We start from the raw sequence: 19374 nt of genomic DNA, 5'->3' as shown, positions 1-19374 counted from the left end.
GGCCCGGGTCTCTTAACTCTGGACACAGGGCACCTTGCCAGAGTCTGTGAAGGAGCTGGTGTCTGGGGAAGATGTTAGACTGTCCTTTAAAATCAGAGTCACTGGGGCTTCCCTGGTGGCGCAGTGGTTGAGAGTCCGCCTGCCAATGCAGGGGACACGGGTTCGTGTCCCCGTCCGGGAGGATCCCACGTGCTGCGGAGCGGCTGGGCCCGTGAGCCGTGGCCGCTGAACCTGCGCGTCCGGAGCCTGTGCTCTGCAACGGGAGAGGCCACAACAGTGAGAGGCCCGTGTACCGCAAAAAAAAAAAAAAAAAAAATCAGAGTCACTGGAGTAGTCTTCCCTGGCTTTTGGGGATTTGAGTCTGCTCCAGGCTACTGTAGTTGTCATGGCAAGGAGCAGCCTCTAGGGTCATATCTGTGCCCTGGGAGAGGCCGAGCCGTTGTGGTCTTGTTTGGAGGTGTGACTTGAGGAACTCACAGAGCTGATAGCTGATGCTTTATTTTCTTGTCCTGGCCCTATAGTTATATCAACATGCCCTCTTTCCTGTTGCTGGAAGCCATCTGCATTTTCCTGTTTGCTGAAGGTAAATGTTCTTGGTTGTGGGGCGAGGGTTAAGGTGTTCAGGGGTTTGATTTGCCTCACATCCTGTTGATTTTAACTTGTAAAGTTCTCGAGTGCATTTGTGTTTCTCCACTCCACGGCCACCTGCCTACTCTAAGCCCCATCATCTGGTGTTTGGACCACTGCAGTAGCCTCCTGACTGGTCTCCTTGGGTTCTCCTGGTTCCCATCCATCCTGTTTTTCACACATCAGCCATTTCAAAATGCAAATCTAATCATGTCTGGGCCCCTCTCCACTCCCATCTCCTACCTGAAACTTTTAAGTGATATCCTGTTGCTCTTAAGAGGCCCTGCCTGGGACTTCCTGGCGGTCCAGTGGTTAAGACTTCAACTTGCAATGCAAGGGGTGCGGGTTTGATCCCTGATCGGGGAGCTAAGATCCCACATGCCCTGGGGACAAAAAAACAAAACATAAAAAAAAAAAAAGGAATCAATATTGTAACAAATTCAATAAAGACTTCAAAAAATGGTCCACATCAAAAAAAGAAATTAAAAAAAAAAAGAGGCCCTGCCTGATCTGATCCCATGCCACCTGGTGTCCCCTCTGGAGCCCCCTCTGTCCACCCTTTGTGTTGCAGCCCACACTCCTTCCAGGCCTGCCCAGCACCCTTGCTCCCTCCCACCTTAGGGGTTCTCAGTTACGGTGGCCTCTCTGCCTGGATCATCGCCTCACCCCAACACTGCTCTTCTGGTCAACTCCTATGCATCTTCCAGCACCCAACACAGTTCCTCCTGGACCCCCAGATCAGGTCAGATCCCCCTATTAAAACCTCCTGTAGTGTTGAGTTCCTCTGCTGTGTAGCACTTAACACAGATATGAGTTTATTTCTGTGTGAATTTTTAAAAAATGATGTCCATCTTCTCCACTGGACATAAGCTCCATGAGAAAGAGACTCTGCCTATTCTTCCTTCACCACTTACTGTGTGATCTTGGCTCCCAGCACTGAGCTTGGCACATAGTAGGTGCTCAAGAAGCAGATTAATGAATGAATAATGGAGCAGATCAATTTTCTGTTTACTTCCCACTTTGGCCCTCCCAAGTTCTAGCCCCTCTGAAATATGAGATGGTAGAAAGGAATAGTGTGTTCTGTGGATTGTCGTCCAACGAGTAAGAACCAGTGGGCTGGGTGACTGGCTGAGGCTAGCCCAGGGTCCTCTTGCGGTCTCTGAGGCTCTCTTCCAATTCTTCCCTGCTCTTTGTTTCTGTGAGTAGGGGTACACTCTGCTCGTGGGCTGCTGTCACCACCTGCCTGTTCTCCAGAGCCTCAGGGAGATAAGAGAGGCTGGAAGAAGGGTGTGCTTGCCCAGCCTGCCTATCCCCTCTCTTGAAGCCATGTAGGTGCTGAATGTAACACAGTAGCTTCATGGCCAAGGAACTGGGGAGAGATGAGATGTGTTTGGGGACAGGGCCCGAATGCGGTCCCTGGGGGCCCAGGCACAGTAAAGGTTCTGTTCTAGCTCATCGTGGAACTTTACCCTCTGTAGCCTGTCCCGTTTACAGGGCACTTGATCTGACCACCCCTAGGTTGTACAGATGAGGCAGGGGAGGCCCAGAGAGGTTCTGTGATTTGCCTGGGGCTGCACAGCTATCAGTAGCAGGGCTGAGATGAAAACCCGACACCCACTCCATCCCCTCCCCATCCAGCTTCTTATCACCACCCATTGCCCCCGCCCTCCCCAGGCAGGTGGTCCTCAGAGGTGTGGGCTGACTTGGTTGGGAGAGGAAACAACGGTCACACGTTCATCAGCTCCCTGTTCCAAGGGGGACTTCTGCAGAGTCCTGAGGTGGTTTCACAGGGGCGCAGTGGGGACATCACCCCGGTACCCGCTCCCCTGAAGGACGCCTCACCTGAAGCCTGGCACCCGCCAGGACAGCTGGGCACATGGTGCGGAGTTACATTAGCTGAGTCACATCTGTAGTGAGTGGCCTCTGGTCACGGAGCGCCTCCTCCCTCCCATCCGGGGCGATGGCTGGTCTGCCTCCAGCTGGAGAATTTGCTGGTAAGATGGATTCCTTAGCTCCTGGACCCTTTGCCAGTAATTCATGGGCTCATTCAGGAAAGCTTAGTGCCTACTGGCTTTGACTGCAGGGTCAAAGGATGTGAGCATTTTTATAGTTCTTAATTCATTTGGCCAAACTGTGTGCAGAGAGCTGGGCTGGGCTCTGTGGAGGACAGGTGGAGGTGTTCCTGCCCTCGGAGAACTTCCGGGGGTGCAGGGCTCATGGGAGCTGCACCGCATCACGGGATGGGCTGCAGCAGGAGCCCCCCCAGGTTGACAAGATCTTGATGATGTCGAGTGCACTGACGCAGAAAGCCTCCATTTTCTGGAGGACCAATTTGCTGAATTACTGAGTGATTTTTGTGATCTTTTGTTTTTGGAGTTTGGGGCTAAGTGTTGCCTCTGCTTCTGTCCCAGCATCTGCCGTGTGTTTTATGGAAGTGGAGGATTTTTTTTTCTTTAATTCAGTCTACCGTCTGTATTGTAGTTTATGTCTTGTTTCTCCCTCTGGTGGCAAAATGGCAGTGGCGGACTTTCTTGGACTTCATGACATCTACTTACTTGTCTGACAGCTTTTGACTGTGGAGCTAATGACTGGTTTGGCATTTTGGCCTAGAACCATCTTCTACTCGAGTAGAGATTAAGGGGAGGGCATATCAGGTGAGCAGGAACTCAGATACGGTCGGGGGAGAAGTAGACACTGGTTTAGTTTGTTTTTCAGGGACTAGTGAATGTAGAGGAGCCACAGAAGGTGGAGCTGGGACCAGCCAAGGGGGTAGTTGCTTAATGCAGTGGTCCCCAACCTTTTTGGCTCCAGAGACTGGTTTTGTGGAAGACAGTTTTTCCACGGACCCACATGGAGGGGGATGGTTTCGGGGTGATTCAAGAGCATTACATTTATTATGCACTTTATTTCTATTATTATTACATTGTAATATATAATGAAATAATTATACAACTCACCATAATGCTGACAGGAGGCGGAGCTCAGGCGGTAACGCGAGCAATGGGGAGCGGCTCTAAATACAGATGAAGCTTCGCTCACTTGCCTGCCTGCCGCTCACCTCCCGCTGTGCAGTCTGGTTCCTAACTGGTCATGGACCAGTACTGGTCCATGGCCCGGGGGTTGGGGACCCCTGGCCTAATGAGCTCCAGGGGGTGCTGCCAACGAGAAGCATGCCCCCCAGAACCTGACATCATTTTTTGGTGTCCTCCTCCTGGTCACCTTCCTGGCAGGGGCAAATCCCCCTGAGCCCAGCTTCCCTGTGTTGTGTGATTGCTACCCTACACCCACCCCCGCCTAGCTCCCTCTCCTTTACCTCTTTCCTCGGCAGTCCCCCCCACCCCATCTCACATTCCTTCATCTGCCCCATTCCTGGCCTGTCCGGCTCCTGGGCTTTGCCCACCCTCACTTTGTGCCCACTGTGCTTATCCAGTGGACATGGACATTTATAAGCATCTACATGTCTGCTTCTTCTGACAGTGACCATGCACAGTTGGCTTTTCAAATAATCCCTCCAAGTGGCGCCTCACTGTCTTCAGAACTTTCTTTTTTTTTTTGCGGTACGCGGGCCTCTCACTGCTGTGGCCTCTCCCGTTGCGGAGCACAGGCTCCAGACGCGCAGACTCAGCAGCCATGGCTCACGGGCCCAGCCACTCCGCGGCACGTGGGATCTTCCCAGACCGGGTCACGAACCCGTGTCCCCTGCATCGGCAGGCGGACTCTCAACCACTGCGCCACCAGGGAAGCCCATCTTCAGAGCTTTCATCGGGGTTGGCTTGCTGTTCAGCACCTGGCATGTTACCTGCCCTCAGAGTTTATTTTGAAAATTGTTGTTGGCTGCTCATATGCCATTATTACAATTTTACTGGGTATCACATAGAAGAAAAAAAATGTATCCACAAACTTTCTACCCCAAAACTTTTTAGCACTTGTTCATATTAATTGCTTTGAATGAATGTATCAGTGTTTACTGAGAGTTCTATCTCTTTGGATATTTGTTATCGCCATCATTCCTCTGAAACAAGTAACATTGAAGGGAGTGTCTTGGTGCACATTTTCCCTTCTCTAAAGTAGTTTTTCCTTTGGATCAATTCCCAGGTGCGATACTGTGGAGCCTAAGCACTTTGATGGCTCTTAATTCATTTGGCTGAATTGTTTTCCAAAAGGGTTGTACCACTTTACAGTGTCACCACTGGAAAAGCTTTTCCTGATTTAATCTTTCCCCAGTTATATTTAAATTTAAAACTTGATCGTCTAAATTTCACATTTAAAAGGGTATCCCACTGTTTGAGTTAAAGTGTTTTGTCACCTGTTTGAAAATTTTCCTTGTGCTTTTCTATGAATTCTCTTTGTTCTATGAATTGTCTGTTCATATCCAAGGTTAATGTTTATGGCAAGATGCTACACCCCAGAGGGGCACTCAGTTATTATGCTCTCACAGGCTCTCTATATCCCCCCATATATCTTTTAAATTTTTCTCTTCAAAATACCCACATTTAAATGCAAAGATACCTGATAGAAGTGGGGCAATTGGTGGGGGCGGAGGGAATTATTTATGTTATCCATCTGGTAATTTTTAAGATACAATATCATTAAACTCTTTCACATTCCTGTTTTCTCTCTTGTGACCCATTTGTTCTGGTCATTATAACGTGGAGACTAAGACTCCTCCCCTCTCTGCCTTGTAATGACTGCTTCTGGTGTTTTCTCTCCTAGTGCCCCCATCCCTCCCTCTTCAGGAAGTCCATGTGAGCAAGCAGACCATTGGGAAGATTTCAGTCGCCAGCAAAAGTAAGCCCACGTTTTACTTAACCCTCCAAACACCTACTTCAGCCTCTGTGTGATGGACTCGAGAAGCCATGTTACTCCGGACAGTTTCTGCCCCACTCCTGTCTTCTTTCATGCTGTGGCCAGAGTTATTTTCCCCAAACAGGGGTCTGACCAAGTTCCTCTCCTGGTTAAAAACCCTAGGAAGATCCCTGTTGCCAAATTTCTTGGCCCGTGCTTCAAGGTCTTCTGTTGTGTGACCACCATCTACGCAACCAGCCTCGTCTGCTGCCATATTCCTTCTCTTCCTCCCTGCTCGTCATCCCCTCCACATGCTCAAGCCACACCCGCCCACTCCTAGGGACCCTGCAGTCCCTTCCCTCCCTCTCTGGTGAAATCCCCCTTGCACGGTGCTACCAGGTGGCGCCTTCTCACTGGTGCTTCTCTGACTTCTTCTCTCTTGCATCTTCCTGGTGAGGTGATAGGGTGTGGACTCTGGAGCCACACCTGTGGACAGCCTCAGTTTGATTCCCGGCTCCACCACTTTTCTGGTACTTTGGCCTTAGGAAATTCCTGAATTTCCCTGTGCCCTGCTCTCCTTATCTCTCCAATGGGAATGCAGATTGTAAGTCTGTTTAGGGGTGGGGGTAGGGGGCTAGAGAGCTGATAGCTAAAGAGTACAGGGTTTCCTTTTGAGGAGATGGAAAATGTTCTAAAATTGATTGTGACGGTGATAAATACATCTGTGAATACACTAAAATCCATTGAAGTGTGTACTTTAAATGGGTGACTGGTGTGGTATGTGAATATTATCTCAATATAACTGTTGAAAAATAAAGAAATAGTATATCTCAAGGTGGTTATGAGAATTAAATAAATTAGTACATATAAAGTGTTTAAAGCAGCACCCGGCATATAGGAAAGATGCAGTCAGTGCTGGTTATCATTACGTAGACTCTTGGGTAATGCAGTCATATGAACCAGGGTGCCTGGCTGTGTCCCAGACAAGATTGTGACCCCTGAGGGCAGGAACCAAGGCTCTTGGGTGTCCCTCACTGGCCCAGTAGCCCCTCCTCTCATACGGCTCAGTTAGTGTTGTTGAATTAGACTCTTCCATTATTATACAGACTTTCATGAGTTGTGCTCATGGTAGGTGGGTGCTCCCTACTGCAGAGGAGGGCTGCCTCTGGCCCAGAACTTCTACAGTGTTATTTCCCCCATTGGGCTTAGAGGAGCTTGACCCACCACAAGGTTGTTTCCGCCTCCACTCTGCTTTGGGAGTAAGATCTTTTGGGGACCAGACTGTAGGGAAGCTGATTGTCACCCATTCTGTCCCCCTCTCCCCTAGTGATGTGGTGCTCGGCTGTGGCGGACGTCCTGTTTCTGATCCATGGCTCTCACAGCGTTGGGAAAGGGAGCTTTGAAAGGTCCAAGCACTTTGCCGTCACGGTCTGTGATGCTCTGGACATCAACCCCAGGAGGGTGAGTGCAAGTCTCGTTGTCTTTGTATGAGGGTGTCTTTGGCTGCAAGTGACAGAAATTCTGTCTTAAGCAGAAGAGGGCATTTACTGGCTTGTGGAACCAGGAAGACTAAGGAGGTGAATCCTGGTTCTAGGCACAGTGGGATCCGGGGACTCAATCCCTCTCTTTTTCTCCTCCTCTTCATTTTGCTTCCCTCTGTTGGCTTCCTTCCCAGGCAGGTTTTCCTTACATAGCAAAGTTGCCCTACATTGTCCCTCAAGGTAGTCACCCCAGGAAAAAGAAAGTAGACTTCTTACGTGTAGAACTGGCAGCAGTCCCAGGGAGGGCTCTGATTGGACGGGCATAGGTCACATGACAATCCCTTGACCAATCACAGAAGTCAAAGGGAAGAGCTTGTCTGGCCAAACCTGAGTCATGTGCTCATCCTCATTCTTGCAGTGGGGATGAACACTTGGATTTCCCACTGGAAAGAGAGGTTGTGTTTGCAGAACAGTGGGAAAAAGAAAGCATGCTGGCAGACAAAAACTATAACTGCCTCTGAAGACTAGAGTCGTAATATGAAACACAGCTCCTACCCTCTCTGTTCACTTGAAAGGAACAGCTCCTGGCTAATCAATCCAGCCAGTATCTTCATTTCTTGTTCTTCCTTGTTTCAAATAGCAAGTCTTAAATGTCAGCAGTGCCCTAGCTGTGGCTCTTGTTGCTAAAGGGGCATTTTGGAACAACTCAACAGAAAAACAGGCAGTGAACACAGATAGTTCCCAGAAAATGAAACGTAGATGGCCCTTTGACATAGGAAAAGATGCCCAACCTCACTCAATGTAATAGCAAATCTCTGACCGATATACCATTTTTCACTTAACTAGATTAGCAAAAATCCAAAGTTTGGTGTCATGCTCCATTGGCAAGTCTGTAGGAAACCGGTGTTCTCATGCACTGCTGGTGGGAATGTGCAACCTCTCTATAGAGGAATCTGTAATAACAGTGTCAAAATTACAAAGGCTGGGACCCTTTGACTCAGTATTTTATTCTACAGATACTCCCACAGGTGCAAAATAATGCACATATGAAGTTATTCATTGCAGTGTTGTTTGTAATTGTAAAAGATTTCAGGCAACCCAAAGGCCTGCTCACAGGGGACAGGTAAATCTATTATGGTGTCTTCATATAATGAAACACAGGGCAGCTTTAGAAAGTAAATGAGGAAAATCGCTGATGTGGAAAGACACCAAAACAAATTGAGTATAAAAATAAGGTGTAGGGCTTCCCTGGTGGTGCAGTGGTTGAGAGTCCGCCTGCCGATGCAGGGGACACGGGTTCGTGCCCCGGTCCGGGATGATCCCACATGCCGCGGAGCAGCTGGGCCCGTGAGCCATGGCCGCTGAGCCTGCAGGTCCGGAGCCTGTGCTCCGCAAAGGGGGAGGCCACAACAGTGAGAGGCCCGGGTACCGCAAAAAAAAAAGGTGCAAATGGTATGTATAATGTGTTACCTTTTATGAAAAATTGAGATGAAAAGAGTCTGTGTTTATATTTGTATGTGCATGAAGAAACTCTGGAGGGATTTGTAAGAGGCTAAGAGCAGCGGTTTCCCATTGAGGGAGAGGGTGGGAACTGAGCAGATGGAGCACAAGTCCAGAGGGAGGCCCATCGGTATTAGACGTCTTTATACTTTATGGATTTTGAACCACGTGAACTGACTCAAAAATCAAGTAAATTTAAGGAGGGCATTTTGGTCTGGAAAGCTATAATTACTTGAATTAGGGGCTAGTCACATACAGGTCGGGGAAGAAAGTGGTTTTCCAAGATGGCATTCCTGGGTTAATCCTAGAAAAACTTCTAGGATTTAGGAGCAAAATAATGGCTTTTAACGAGGGCCAGATTTTCTCCAGAATGACATGTCATTTGTGGAGAGTGAGCACATTACCCTGGACCTCAGGCTGTCTTGCATGGTTATAGCTGACATCATTCCATCGAGGCATGAACAGCCTGGAAGTTCCAACCGTGTAGTCATCCCATCACAGACCCTCAGAGGGTCAGGGCCAAGGGCAGCTGAATCTCTACCCTCCTACACACAGGGCCCTGATTTTGAAAGGAAGTGATTCTCTATGAAGTTTCACTAATTTTTTCATGGAGGAAGAGCCATAAAGATCAAACACTGTTGACCTTGGCATGGATATAATATGTCCTGAAATGGGTGACCTGGAGACCCCAGCGGATGGCAGGTTGGAAGGGAAGAGTTGTATGGATTATTAGAGAATGTTTTACAACTGAAGAAACAGGCTCAGAGAGGCTAAGTGACTGCCTAGGGTCACACAGCAATCTTAGAAGAGAGCTCAGCTTGGAAGAACTGGTGCTCTTGACTCTCAGCCCAGGACTTCACATTCTGCTGTCACAACCACGTAGCACGTGGACAGCAGGCAACATGGTGGTGTGTGTATGTGTATCTGTGTATGTGGAAGTGGTGGGTGCTGATGGAATTCAGCATCCTCAAAGAGAGGGTAAGAAAACTATGACAGAAACACTTGATGGGTGGTGCTGTTGAGAGCAACTATCTCAACACACAGGTCCCCAGATTTCAGGGAATTTAATCTCAATGTTGCCAAACCATGTCTAGAATGTGGCATTTTTTAGGTTAGATATTGGCAAACCAGACGGTGCCCACAGCAAGGAGACAGAACATTGAGAGGCCTGGACTTTTCCATGTGAGGGAACCTGATTATCATTTTCATGGGAAAGAGGGTGCCTAGCGGCTCTCTTTTATTAAGAGGACATAGCCTGGGTGTTGAGGGAACTGTATTTGGCTTGTCCTGAGAAAACTTTCTCACAGCAAGACCTGTTGAGCAAAGGAGTTGGGTGTCTATTTCACGAGCAAATGAGAACCTCCACCTCCAAGCGGCTCAGACTCGATGGAATTGCTAGCGAAGGGTTTTTGCATTAGGGTGATTTCAGACGCTTCAGTCTGACTTGTGGCTTCAGGTTTTGTGTGTTTGCTGCTGCATTTTGGTGTCATCGTCTTATCTCCATGTACAAGGGATTTGATTTGCACCTAATTTTACTTTCCAGGAAGAAATTTTTAAGTAGCTATAAATTAAGGCTTTTTATGGAGGCTCTGTTCTGGATTTAAGGTGTTGAAAAAGTCTTCCTCTCAACCCTTAAGCTGAGAAGTTCACTTCCTGGCTCTAATATAATGATTGCAGCAGAGTGATTACAGTGTGGTGAGAAATCTGGGCGGGCTTGCTTCTGAGCATACAGTAAACTGAAGATACAAGGTGACTATTTGGCTCCCAAACCACCAATTAAATTAAATGCCTTGACTACTGACTCAAGCTGTTTCCATCTTGTTTTGTTTTGAAGTTGGCTCCTTCCTGTTTAATTTAAATAAATACACCCAGCTGTTGGTCTCAAGAGAGTTTTTAAACTAATTCATTCATTCACATGGTTCCAAAAAAAGAAGATATTCAATGAAAAATATCTCTCCCAGTCACACATTTTCTATTTGCCCAGCCCCGTCCCCCTGCTGTCTTGAGCGTCCTTACAGAATCGCTTCATGCAAATATAAGCAATATGAATATATATTCTAATTTTTGTCCTTTTAACACAAAGGTTAGCATGCTATACATACAGTTTTATCCCTTGCCTTTTTCTCTTCACATTATCTTGGAAGTCTTTCCATATCTAGGTAGATAGGTAATATAGGTCTTAATATAGGCATATACACTATCATTTTTTATAGCTGATTTATGTTCCATTGTAAGGATTTACCAAGGTTTAGTTAACCAACCCTTATTGATGGACATCCACTATTACAAATATATTGTGAGCTTGTAAATATGTCATTTCACACATGTAAAAGTATATAGCTGTAGGATAAATTCCCGATAGCCCCATGCATTAGTAATTTTCAATAAATATTGACATTTCTCTCTATGGATGCCATAACATTTATGTTCTTATAGCAGTGTTTGAGAATACTGGTTTCCCCCTGCAAACATTGTTATCTGGCTTTTTGCTACATCTCAGTGCAACACGATCAAGCATCTTTTCTTATTAAAGAGCCGTTTTGTATTTCCTGTTCTGTGATCTCTGTTCATAGCCTTGGCCCATTTTTCTGTTGGATTGTTGGTCTTTACACATATCAATTCCTAGACACTCTCTATATATTGGGGAAACTAACCCTTTGTCTCTGACGTGAGTTGCAAATAACTTCATTTTGTCTTCATTTTTTGGTTGTGTTATGGTATGTTTTGCCCTGTAGAAGTTGTCTTCACGTAGTCAGATTTATCAGTTTTCCTTTACGACTGCTGGATTGCAAGTCTTTTCTACTTTGAAGTTACGAAGGAATTCTCCCAAGTTTTCTAGAACTTCTATGGTTACATTTTTGACATTTCAATCTTGAATCCATTTGCAATTTATCCTTTATTCTTTTGCAGATGGCTATCCAGTTGTCCCAATATCACTTACTGAATGTACCATCTTTTCCCAGTGGTTTGAGATGCTCCCTTTATCACATGCTAAATTCAAGGGAGATTTTAAACAGGTCGCTTTTCAGAAACTCCTTCCTGAGGTTCTCTACTACTCTGCTTTCCGGTGTCCCTCTCCCTCACATGCCCACCCAAGACTTAAATTTCTTCCTATTTAAGATTCCCAACAGCTCCTCCTCAGAACTTCCTGTGGGAGGAAGGTCCAATGGGCTGTGCTCCCTGGAAGCAGATGCAGCTGGCATGGTGTGGCCAAGTGCTTTGATCGGCTCCCAAGCGCCAGGCCTGTTAAGGAATCAGCAGTGAAGGAACTCACAGAGCAGGAAAAAAATCAGCGTTGTTGTTTAAATATGAATCACTTGGCCCATTTGCAGTCTTGGCCAGAATCGGGGTTAATTGTGGGAATAAGTAACTGAGAATGTAGTTTCTCCAGGAGTTTAGAGAGCCAATGACTAGGTGCAGGGGTTAGGCCCTCAAGAGGAAGCTTAAATGTTTAAACCCTTCTCTGCTTGACATACACTAATCTTAAGGATCCAGGGAATGACTTTACTCAGTTTCCCTTCTCCAGTTTTGTAAGGCATTGGATTTTCTCCCATGGCCTTCTGAATGAGGATGCAAAATCAGGACTCGCCAGTGGCTCTCATAACCTCCGATACTTCAGCTCCAATAGCGCTCGTCTCCGGTTAGGAAGCTGCTTGTCCCCCAGTCTGACTGTGGCCTGGAGAGCTGGCCTTTCCCTAGCTTGGCAGGAGGAGGCCTGGAAGGGCGGGCCCCCCAACCAAGGATGGATGTGTGGTGGCTGCGGATAGCTTCTGTGACACCCCTGGTTGGGGGTTTAGCTGAAGTCGTGTGCTGGCTGAGAAGGTGATCGGCCTAACAGGTTTAGTGAAGATCACAGGCACCAAGCCCAAAGGCCGCGCTCCTGTCTTACTAGCCCTGGGCCAGACCTGTATCCTCTTGGTTTTAGTTTCTCCGGCAGTAATGTGGGTAGGAATAGCACCTCTGTGGGTTAAATGAAATAAAGAGTTGAGAAGGCTTAAAACAGTGCTTACACCTGGGAGGCAGTAAGTGTGAGCAGAGACCCTAAAGCTCACAGCTCCGCCAAGAGAGCTGTCGGAATGGGGGTCGAATTGGTGGTGGTCATTGTGGAGCACGGGCAGATGTGACCGTCTCCTTCCAGATTGTCCTCTCAGTCTTTGGAACCTTCTTTTAAGGAGAGAAATACCAGCACTGGTATTTGTGAGTGGGCAGGAGGCAGCGTCGTTAACCTTTCTCGTCCCTTCTTTCCTCTTAGAGATGTTTGTGAATTGACCCTGCTCTCGGGCCCCTGGGCCCACTGTCTCCCACTGCAGGTCAGGGTGGGAGCAGTCCAGTTCAGTTCCGCCCCTCATCTGGAATTCCCCATTGGATGCATTTTCAACCCAACAGGAAGTGAAGGCAAGAATCAAGAGGATGGTTTTCAAGTAAGTACGATCAGATGATCAGATACTGCCGTGGTTAGGATGAAGCTAGCTGCTCTCAGAATCATCCCTTGAAGGGTTGGGCCTGCTCTTGACCTCACAGAGAGAGAGGCTGTGGCCCGCCTTCCAAAAGCCCAGCAGAGCGCAGCGGGTGATAAGAATTCCCTTCTCAAAGCTGCCCCTTATTACATGATAATGTCCCAGGTGGAAACTTTAATGCAAGTTAAAAAAAAAAAAAGATTTGCTGTTACTGTGTGTGGCTGTCAGCTGGGAGAAAGGGCTAGTGAAGGTGGAGACAGGTTAAGAGCATGAGGTGGTAGGAAGAACCCTGGGTCCTTCTCCCAGTTCCGTCCCTGGTGACCACACAGCCAGGAGAATTCGCCATGCTTCTTGGAGCCTCATTTTTGTGATCTAAAAAGAGTAAGTGGCCCTCTGTTACTGAGAGCTCTTTAAAAATGATGCATTTCTGTTTGTGTGCTCATACACATACATCCTGTAAATATATATATATATGTAATGAGTCATAATTTTACGCACAAGTCAGCTGATGTGTGTATATGCACATATATATATGTGTATACATATATTTTATGTATAAATTTTTTTTTTTTTTTTTTTGTGCACGGGCCTCTCACTGTTGTGGCCTCTCGCGTTGCGGAGCACAGGCTCCAGACGCGCAGGCTCAGCGGCCATGGCTCATGGGCCCAGCCGCTCCGCGGCACGTGGGATCTTCGCGGACCGGGGCACGAACCCGTGTCCCCTGCATCGGCAGGCGGACTCTCAACCACTGCGCCACCAGGGAAGCCCTATGTATAAATATTTTATATATGTGTCTTATATACATACACATATACAGCTACATGGATATAAATGTGTGTTATACACATGTATGTTTATACATGTACATACACACAGTGTTCTTCATAAGCCCTCACAGAGGAATGCCTTTATTTGTCACCTGCCACTCTGATCTCTGGATCTTCTTTGCCCCCTGCTGCCTCTTGCCCTAGCGGATCTGAAGTTCCACTCAAGTCCATGGTCCCAGCCATGGTCCTTTAATAGGCCTCCGGCCTCTGTAGGTCCCCAGTGCTCTCAATAAGCCAGAATCCCCTTACTGGACACAGCAGGAACTCTGGGTGTCCTACAGGTCCCAGAGACCCCCAGTGACTTTTCTTAAAATTTTTATTTTATATTGGACCATAGTTGATTTACAATGTTGTGTTAGTTTCAGGTGTACAGAAAAGTGATTCAGTTATACATATATCTATTCTTTCTTAGATTCTTTTCTCATTTAGGTTATTACAGAATACTGAGCACAGTTCCCATGCTATACAGTAGGTCCTTGTTGGTTATTTTATTTTATTTTATTTTTTAATAACAAAGTGAATCAGGTATACATATACATATGTCCCCATATCTCCTCCCTCTTGCGTCTCCCTCCCTCCCACCCTCCCTATCCCACCCCTCCAGGCGGTCACAAAGCACAGAGCTGATCTCCCTGTGCTATGCGGCTGCTTCCCACTAGCTATCTACCTTACGTTTGGTAGTGTATATATGTCCATGCCTCTCTCTCACTGTCACAGCTTACCCTTCCCCCTCCCCATATCCTCAAGTCCATTCTCTAGTAGGTCTGTGTGTTTATTCCTGTCTTACCCCTAGTTCTTCATGACATTTTTTTTTCTTAAATTCCATATATATGTGTTAGCTTATGGTATTTGTCTTTCTCTTTCTGACTTACTTCACTCTGTATGACAGACTCTAGGTCTATCCACCTCATTACAAAGAGCTCAATTTCATTTCTTTTTATGGCTGAGTAATATTCCATTGTATATATGTGCCACATCTTCTTTATCCATTCATCTGATGATGGACACTTAGGTTGTTTCCATCTCCAGGCTATTGTAAATAGAGCTGCAATGAACATTTTGGTACATGACTCTTTTTGAATTATGGTTTTCTCAGGGTATATGCCCAGTAGTGGGATTGCCGGGTCATATGGTAGTTCTATTTGTAGTTTTTTAAGGAACCTCCATACTGTTCTCCACAGTCGCTGTATCAATTACATTCCCACCAACAGTGCAAGAGGGTTCCCTTTTCTCCACATCCTCTCCAGCATTTATTGTTTCTAGATTTTTTGATGATGGCCATTCTGACTGGTGTGAGATGAGATCTCATTGTAGTTTTGATTTGCATTTCTCTAATTTAATGATGTTGAGCATTCTTTCATGTGTTTGTTGGCACTCTGTATATCTTCTTTGGAGAAATGTCTGTTTAGGTCTTCTGCCCATTTTTGGATTGGGTTGTTTGATTTTTTGTTATCGAGCTGCATGAGCTGCTTATAAATTTTGGAGATTAATCCTTTGTCAGTTGCTTCATTTGCAAATATTTTCTCCCATTCTGAGGGTTGTCTTTTGGTCTTGTTTATGGTTTCGTTTGCTGTGCAAAAGCTTTGAAGTTTCATTAGGTCCCATTTGTTTATTTTTGTTTTTATTTCCATTTCTCTAGGAGGTGGGTCAAAAAGGATCTTGCTGTGATTTATAGAGTGTTCTGCCTATGTTTTCCTCTAAGAGTTTGATAGTTTCTGGCCTTACATTTAGGTCTTTAATCCATTTTGAGCTTATTTTTATGTATGGTGTTAGGGAGTGATCTAATCTCATACTTTTACATGTACCTGTCCAGTTTTCCCAGCACCACTTATTGAAGAGGCTGTCCTTTCTCCACTGTACATACCTGCCTCCTTTATCAAAGATAAGGTGACCATATGTGTGTGGGTTTATCTCTGGGCTTTCTATCCTGTTCCATTGATCTACCTTTCTGTTTTTGTGCCAGTACCGTACTGTCTTGATTACTGTAGTATAGTCTGAAGTCAGGGAGCCTGAATCCTCCAGCTCCTGTTTTTCGTTCTCAAGATTGCTTGGGCTATTCGGGGTCTTTTGTCTTTCCATACAAATTGTGAAAGTTTTTGTTCTAGTTCTGTGAAAAATGCCAGTGGTAATTTGATAGGGATTGCATTGAATCTGTAGATTGCTTTGGGTGGTAGAGTCATTTTCACAATGTTGATTCTTTCAATCCAAGAACATGGTATATCTCTCCATCTATTTGTATCATCGTTAATTTCTTTCATCAGTGTCTTATAATTTTCTGCATACAGGTCTTTGTCTCCTTAGGTAGGTTTATTCCTAGATATTTAATTCTTTTTGTTGCAATGGTAAATGGGAGTGTTTTCTTGATTTCACTTTCAGATTTTTCATCATTAGTGTGTAGGAATGCCAGAGATTTCTGTGCATTACTTTTGTATCCTGCTACTTTACTAAATTCATTGATTAGCTCTAGTAGTTTTCTGGTAGCATCTTTAGGATTTTCTATGTATACTATCATGTTATCTGCAAACAGTGACAGCTTTACTTCTTTTCTGATTTGGATTCCTTTTATTTCCTTTCCTTCTCTGATTGCTGTGGCTAAAACTTCCAAAACTATGTTGAATAAACTATGTTGAATTGCTGTGGCTAAAACTTCCAAAACTATGTTGAATAAAACCTCCAAAACTATGGTGAGAGTGGGCAACCTTGTCTTGTTCCTGATCTTAGTGGAAATGGTATCAGTTTTTCACCATTGAGGACGATGTTGGCTGTGGGTTTGTCATATATGGCCTTTATTATGTTGAGGAAAGTTCCCTCTATGCCTACTTTTTGCCGGGTTTTTATCATAAATGGGTGTTGAATTTTGTCGAAAGCTTTCTCTGCATCTTTTGAGATGATCATATGGTTTTTCTCCTTCAATTTGTTAATATGGTGTATCACGTTGATTGATTTGCGTATATTGAAGAATCCTTGCATTCCTGGGATAAACCCCACATGATCATGGTGTATGATCCTTTTAATGTGCTGTTGGATTCTGTTTGCTAGTATTTTGTTGAGAATTTTTGCATCTATGTTCATCAGTGATATTGGCCTGTAGTTTTCTTTCTTTGTGACATCCTTGTCTGGTTTTGGTATCAGGGTGATGGTGGCCTCGTAGAATGAGTTTGGGAGTGTTCCTCCCTCTGCTATATTTTGGAAGAGTTTGAGAAGGATAGGTGTTAGCTCTTCTCTAAATGTTTGATAGAATTCGCCTGTGAAACCATCTGGTCCTGGGCTTTTGTTTGTTGGAAGATTTTAATCACAGTTTCAATTTCAGTGCTTGTGATTGGTCTGTTCATATTTTCTATGTCTTCCTGATTCAGTCTTGGCAGGTTGTGCATTTCTAAGAATTTGTCCATTTCTTCCAGGTTGTCCATTTTATTGGCATAGAGTTGCTTGTAGTAATCTCTCATGATCTTTTTTTATTTCTGCAGTGTCAGTTGTTACTTTTCCTTTTTCATTTCTAATCCTATTGATTTGAGTCTTCTCCCTTTTTTTCTTGGTGAGTCTGGCTAATGGTTGATCAATTTTGTTTATCATCTCAAAGAACCAGCTTCTGGTTTTATTGATCTTTGCTATCGTTTCCTTCATTTCTTTTTCATTTATTTCTGATCTCATTTTTATGATTTCTTTCCTTCTGCTAACTTTGGGGGTTTTTTTATTCTTCTTTCTCTCATTGCTTTAGGTGCAAGGTTAGGTTGTTTATTCGAGATGTTTCCTTTTTCTTAAGGTAGGATTGTATTGCTATAAACTTCCCTCTTAGAACGGCTTTTGCTGCATCCCATAGATTTTGGGTCGTCGTGTCTCCATTGTCATTTGTTTCTAGGTATTATTTTATTTCCTCTTTGATTTCTTCAGTGATCTCTTGGTTATTTAGTAGTATATTGTTTAGCCTCCATGTGTTTGTATTTTTTACAGATCTTTTCCTGTAATTGATATCTAGTCTCATAGCATTGTGGTCGGAAAAGATACGTGATACGATTTCAGTTTTCTTAAATTTACCAAGGCTTGATTTGTGACCCAAGATACGATCTATCCTGGAGAATGTTCCATGAGCACTTGAGAAGAATGTGTATTCTGTTGTTTTGGGATGGAATGTCCTATAAATATCAGTTAAGTCCATCTTGTTTAATGTATCATTTAAAGCTTGTGTTTCCTTATTTATTTTCATTTTGGATGATCTGTCCATTGGTGAAAGTGGGGTGTTAAAGTCCTCTACTATGAATGTGTTACTGTCAATTTCCCCTTTTATGGCTGTTAGTATTTGCCTTATGTATTGAGGTGCTCCTATGTTGGGTGCATAAATATTTACAATTGTTATATCTTCTTCTTGGATTGATCCCTTGATCATTATGTAGTGTCCTTCTTTGTCTCTTCTTATAGTCTTTATTTTAAAGTCTATTTTGTCTGATATGAGAATTGCTACTCCAGCTTTCTTTTGGTTTCCATTTGCATGAAATATCTTTTTCCATCCCCTTACTTTCAGTCTGTATGTGTCTCTAGGTCTGAAGTGGGTCTCTTGTAGACAGCAAATATATGGGTCTTGTTTTTGTATCCATTCAGCCAATCTGTGTCTTTTGGTGGGAGCATTTAGTCCATTTACATTTAAGGTAATTATCGATATGTATGTTCCTATTCCCTTTCTTTAAATTGTTTTGGGTTCATTATTGTAGGTCTTTTCCTTCTCTTGTGTTTCTTGCCTAGAGAAGTTCCTTTAGCAGTTGTAAAGCTGGTTTGGTGGTGCTGAACTCTCTCAGCTTTTGCTTGTCTGTAAAGGTTTTAATTTCTCCATCAAATCTGAATGAGATCCTTGCTGGGTAGAGTAATCTTGGTTGCAGGTTTTTCTCCTTCATCACTTTAAATATGTCCTGCCAGTCTCTTCTGGCTTGCAGAGTTTCTGCTGAGAGATCAGCTGTTAACCTTATGGGGATTCCCTTGTGTGTTATTTGTTGTTTTTCCCTTGCTGCTTTTAATATGTTTTCTTTGTATTTAATTTTTGACAGTTTGATTAATATGTGTCTTGGCGTATTTCTCCTTGGATTTATCCTGTATGGGACTCTCTGTGCTTCCTGGACTTGATTAACTATTTCCTTTCCCATATTAGGGAAGTCTTCAACTATAATCTCTTCAAATATTTTCTCAGTCCCTTTCTTTTTCTCTTCTTCTTCTGGAACCCCTATAATTCGAATGTTGGTACGTTTGATGTTGTCCCAGAGGTCTCTGAGACTGTCCTCAGTTCTTTTCATTCTTTTTTCTTTATTCTGCTCTGCAGTAGTTATTTCCACTATTTTATCTTCCAGGTCACTTATCCGTTCTTCTGCCTCAGTTATTCTGCTATTGACCCCATCTAGAGTATTTTTAATTTCATTTATTGTGTTGTTCATCGTTGCTTGTTTCATCTTTAGTTCTTCTAGGTCCTTGTTAAATGTTTCTTGCATTCTGTCTATTCTATTTCCAAGATTTTGGATCATCTTTACTATCATTCTTCTGATTTCTTTTTCAGGTAGACTGCCTATTTCCTTTTCATTTGTTAGGTCTGGTGGGTTTTTATCTTGCTCCTTCATCTGCTGTATGTTTTTCTGTCTTCTCATTTTGCTTATCTTACTGTGTTTGGGGTCTCCTTTTTGCAGGCTGCAGGTTCGTAGTTCCTGTTGTTTTTGGTGT

At 44.4% G+C, this 19374-nt stretch overlaps 1 protein-coding gene across 1 annotated transcript in view; it reads left to right on the top strand.

Moving 5' to 3' along the window:
* Positions 1-531: 531 nt before the first annotated feature.
* The window catches only part of VWA2 (von Willebrand factor A domain containing 2), a 45255-nt gene continuing 26412 nt past the window's right edge, over positions 532-19374 (top strand). The window contains 5 exon segments of the mRNA XM_065893883.1: positions 532-583; positions 5341-5415; positions 6740-6873; positions 12704-12751; positions 12753-12814. Of these exon segments, the coding sequence (XP_065749955.1) occupies positions 532-583; positions 5341-5415; positions 6740-6873; positions 12704-12751; positions 12753-12814 (371 nt within the window).

Source organism: Phocoena phocoena, chromosome 16, assembly GCF_963924675.1.
Source record: "Phocoena phocoena chromosome 16, mPhoPho1.1, whole genome shotgun sequence".
NCBI classification, from domain to species: Eukaryota; Metazoa; Chordata; class Mammalia; order Artiodactyla; family Phocoenidae; genus Phocoena; species Phocoena phocoena.
This window is presented reverse-complemented; position numbering and strand designations above follow the sequence as displayed.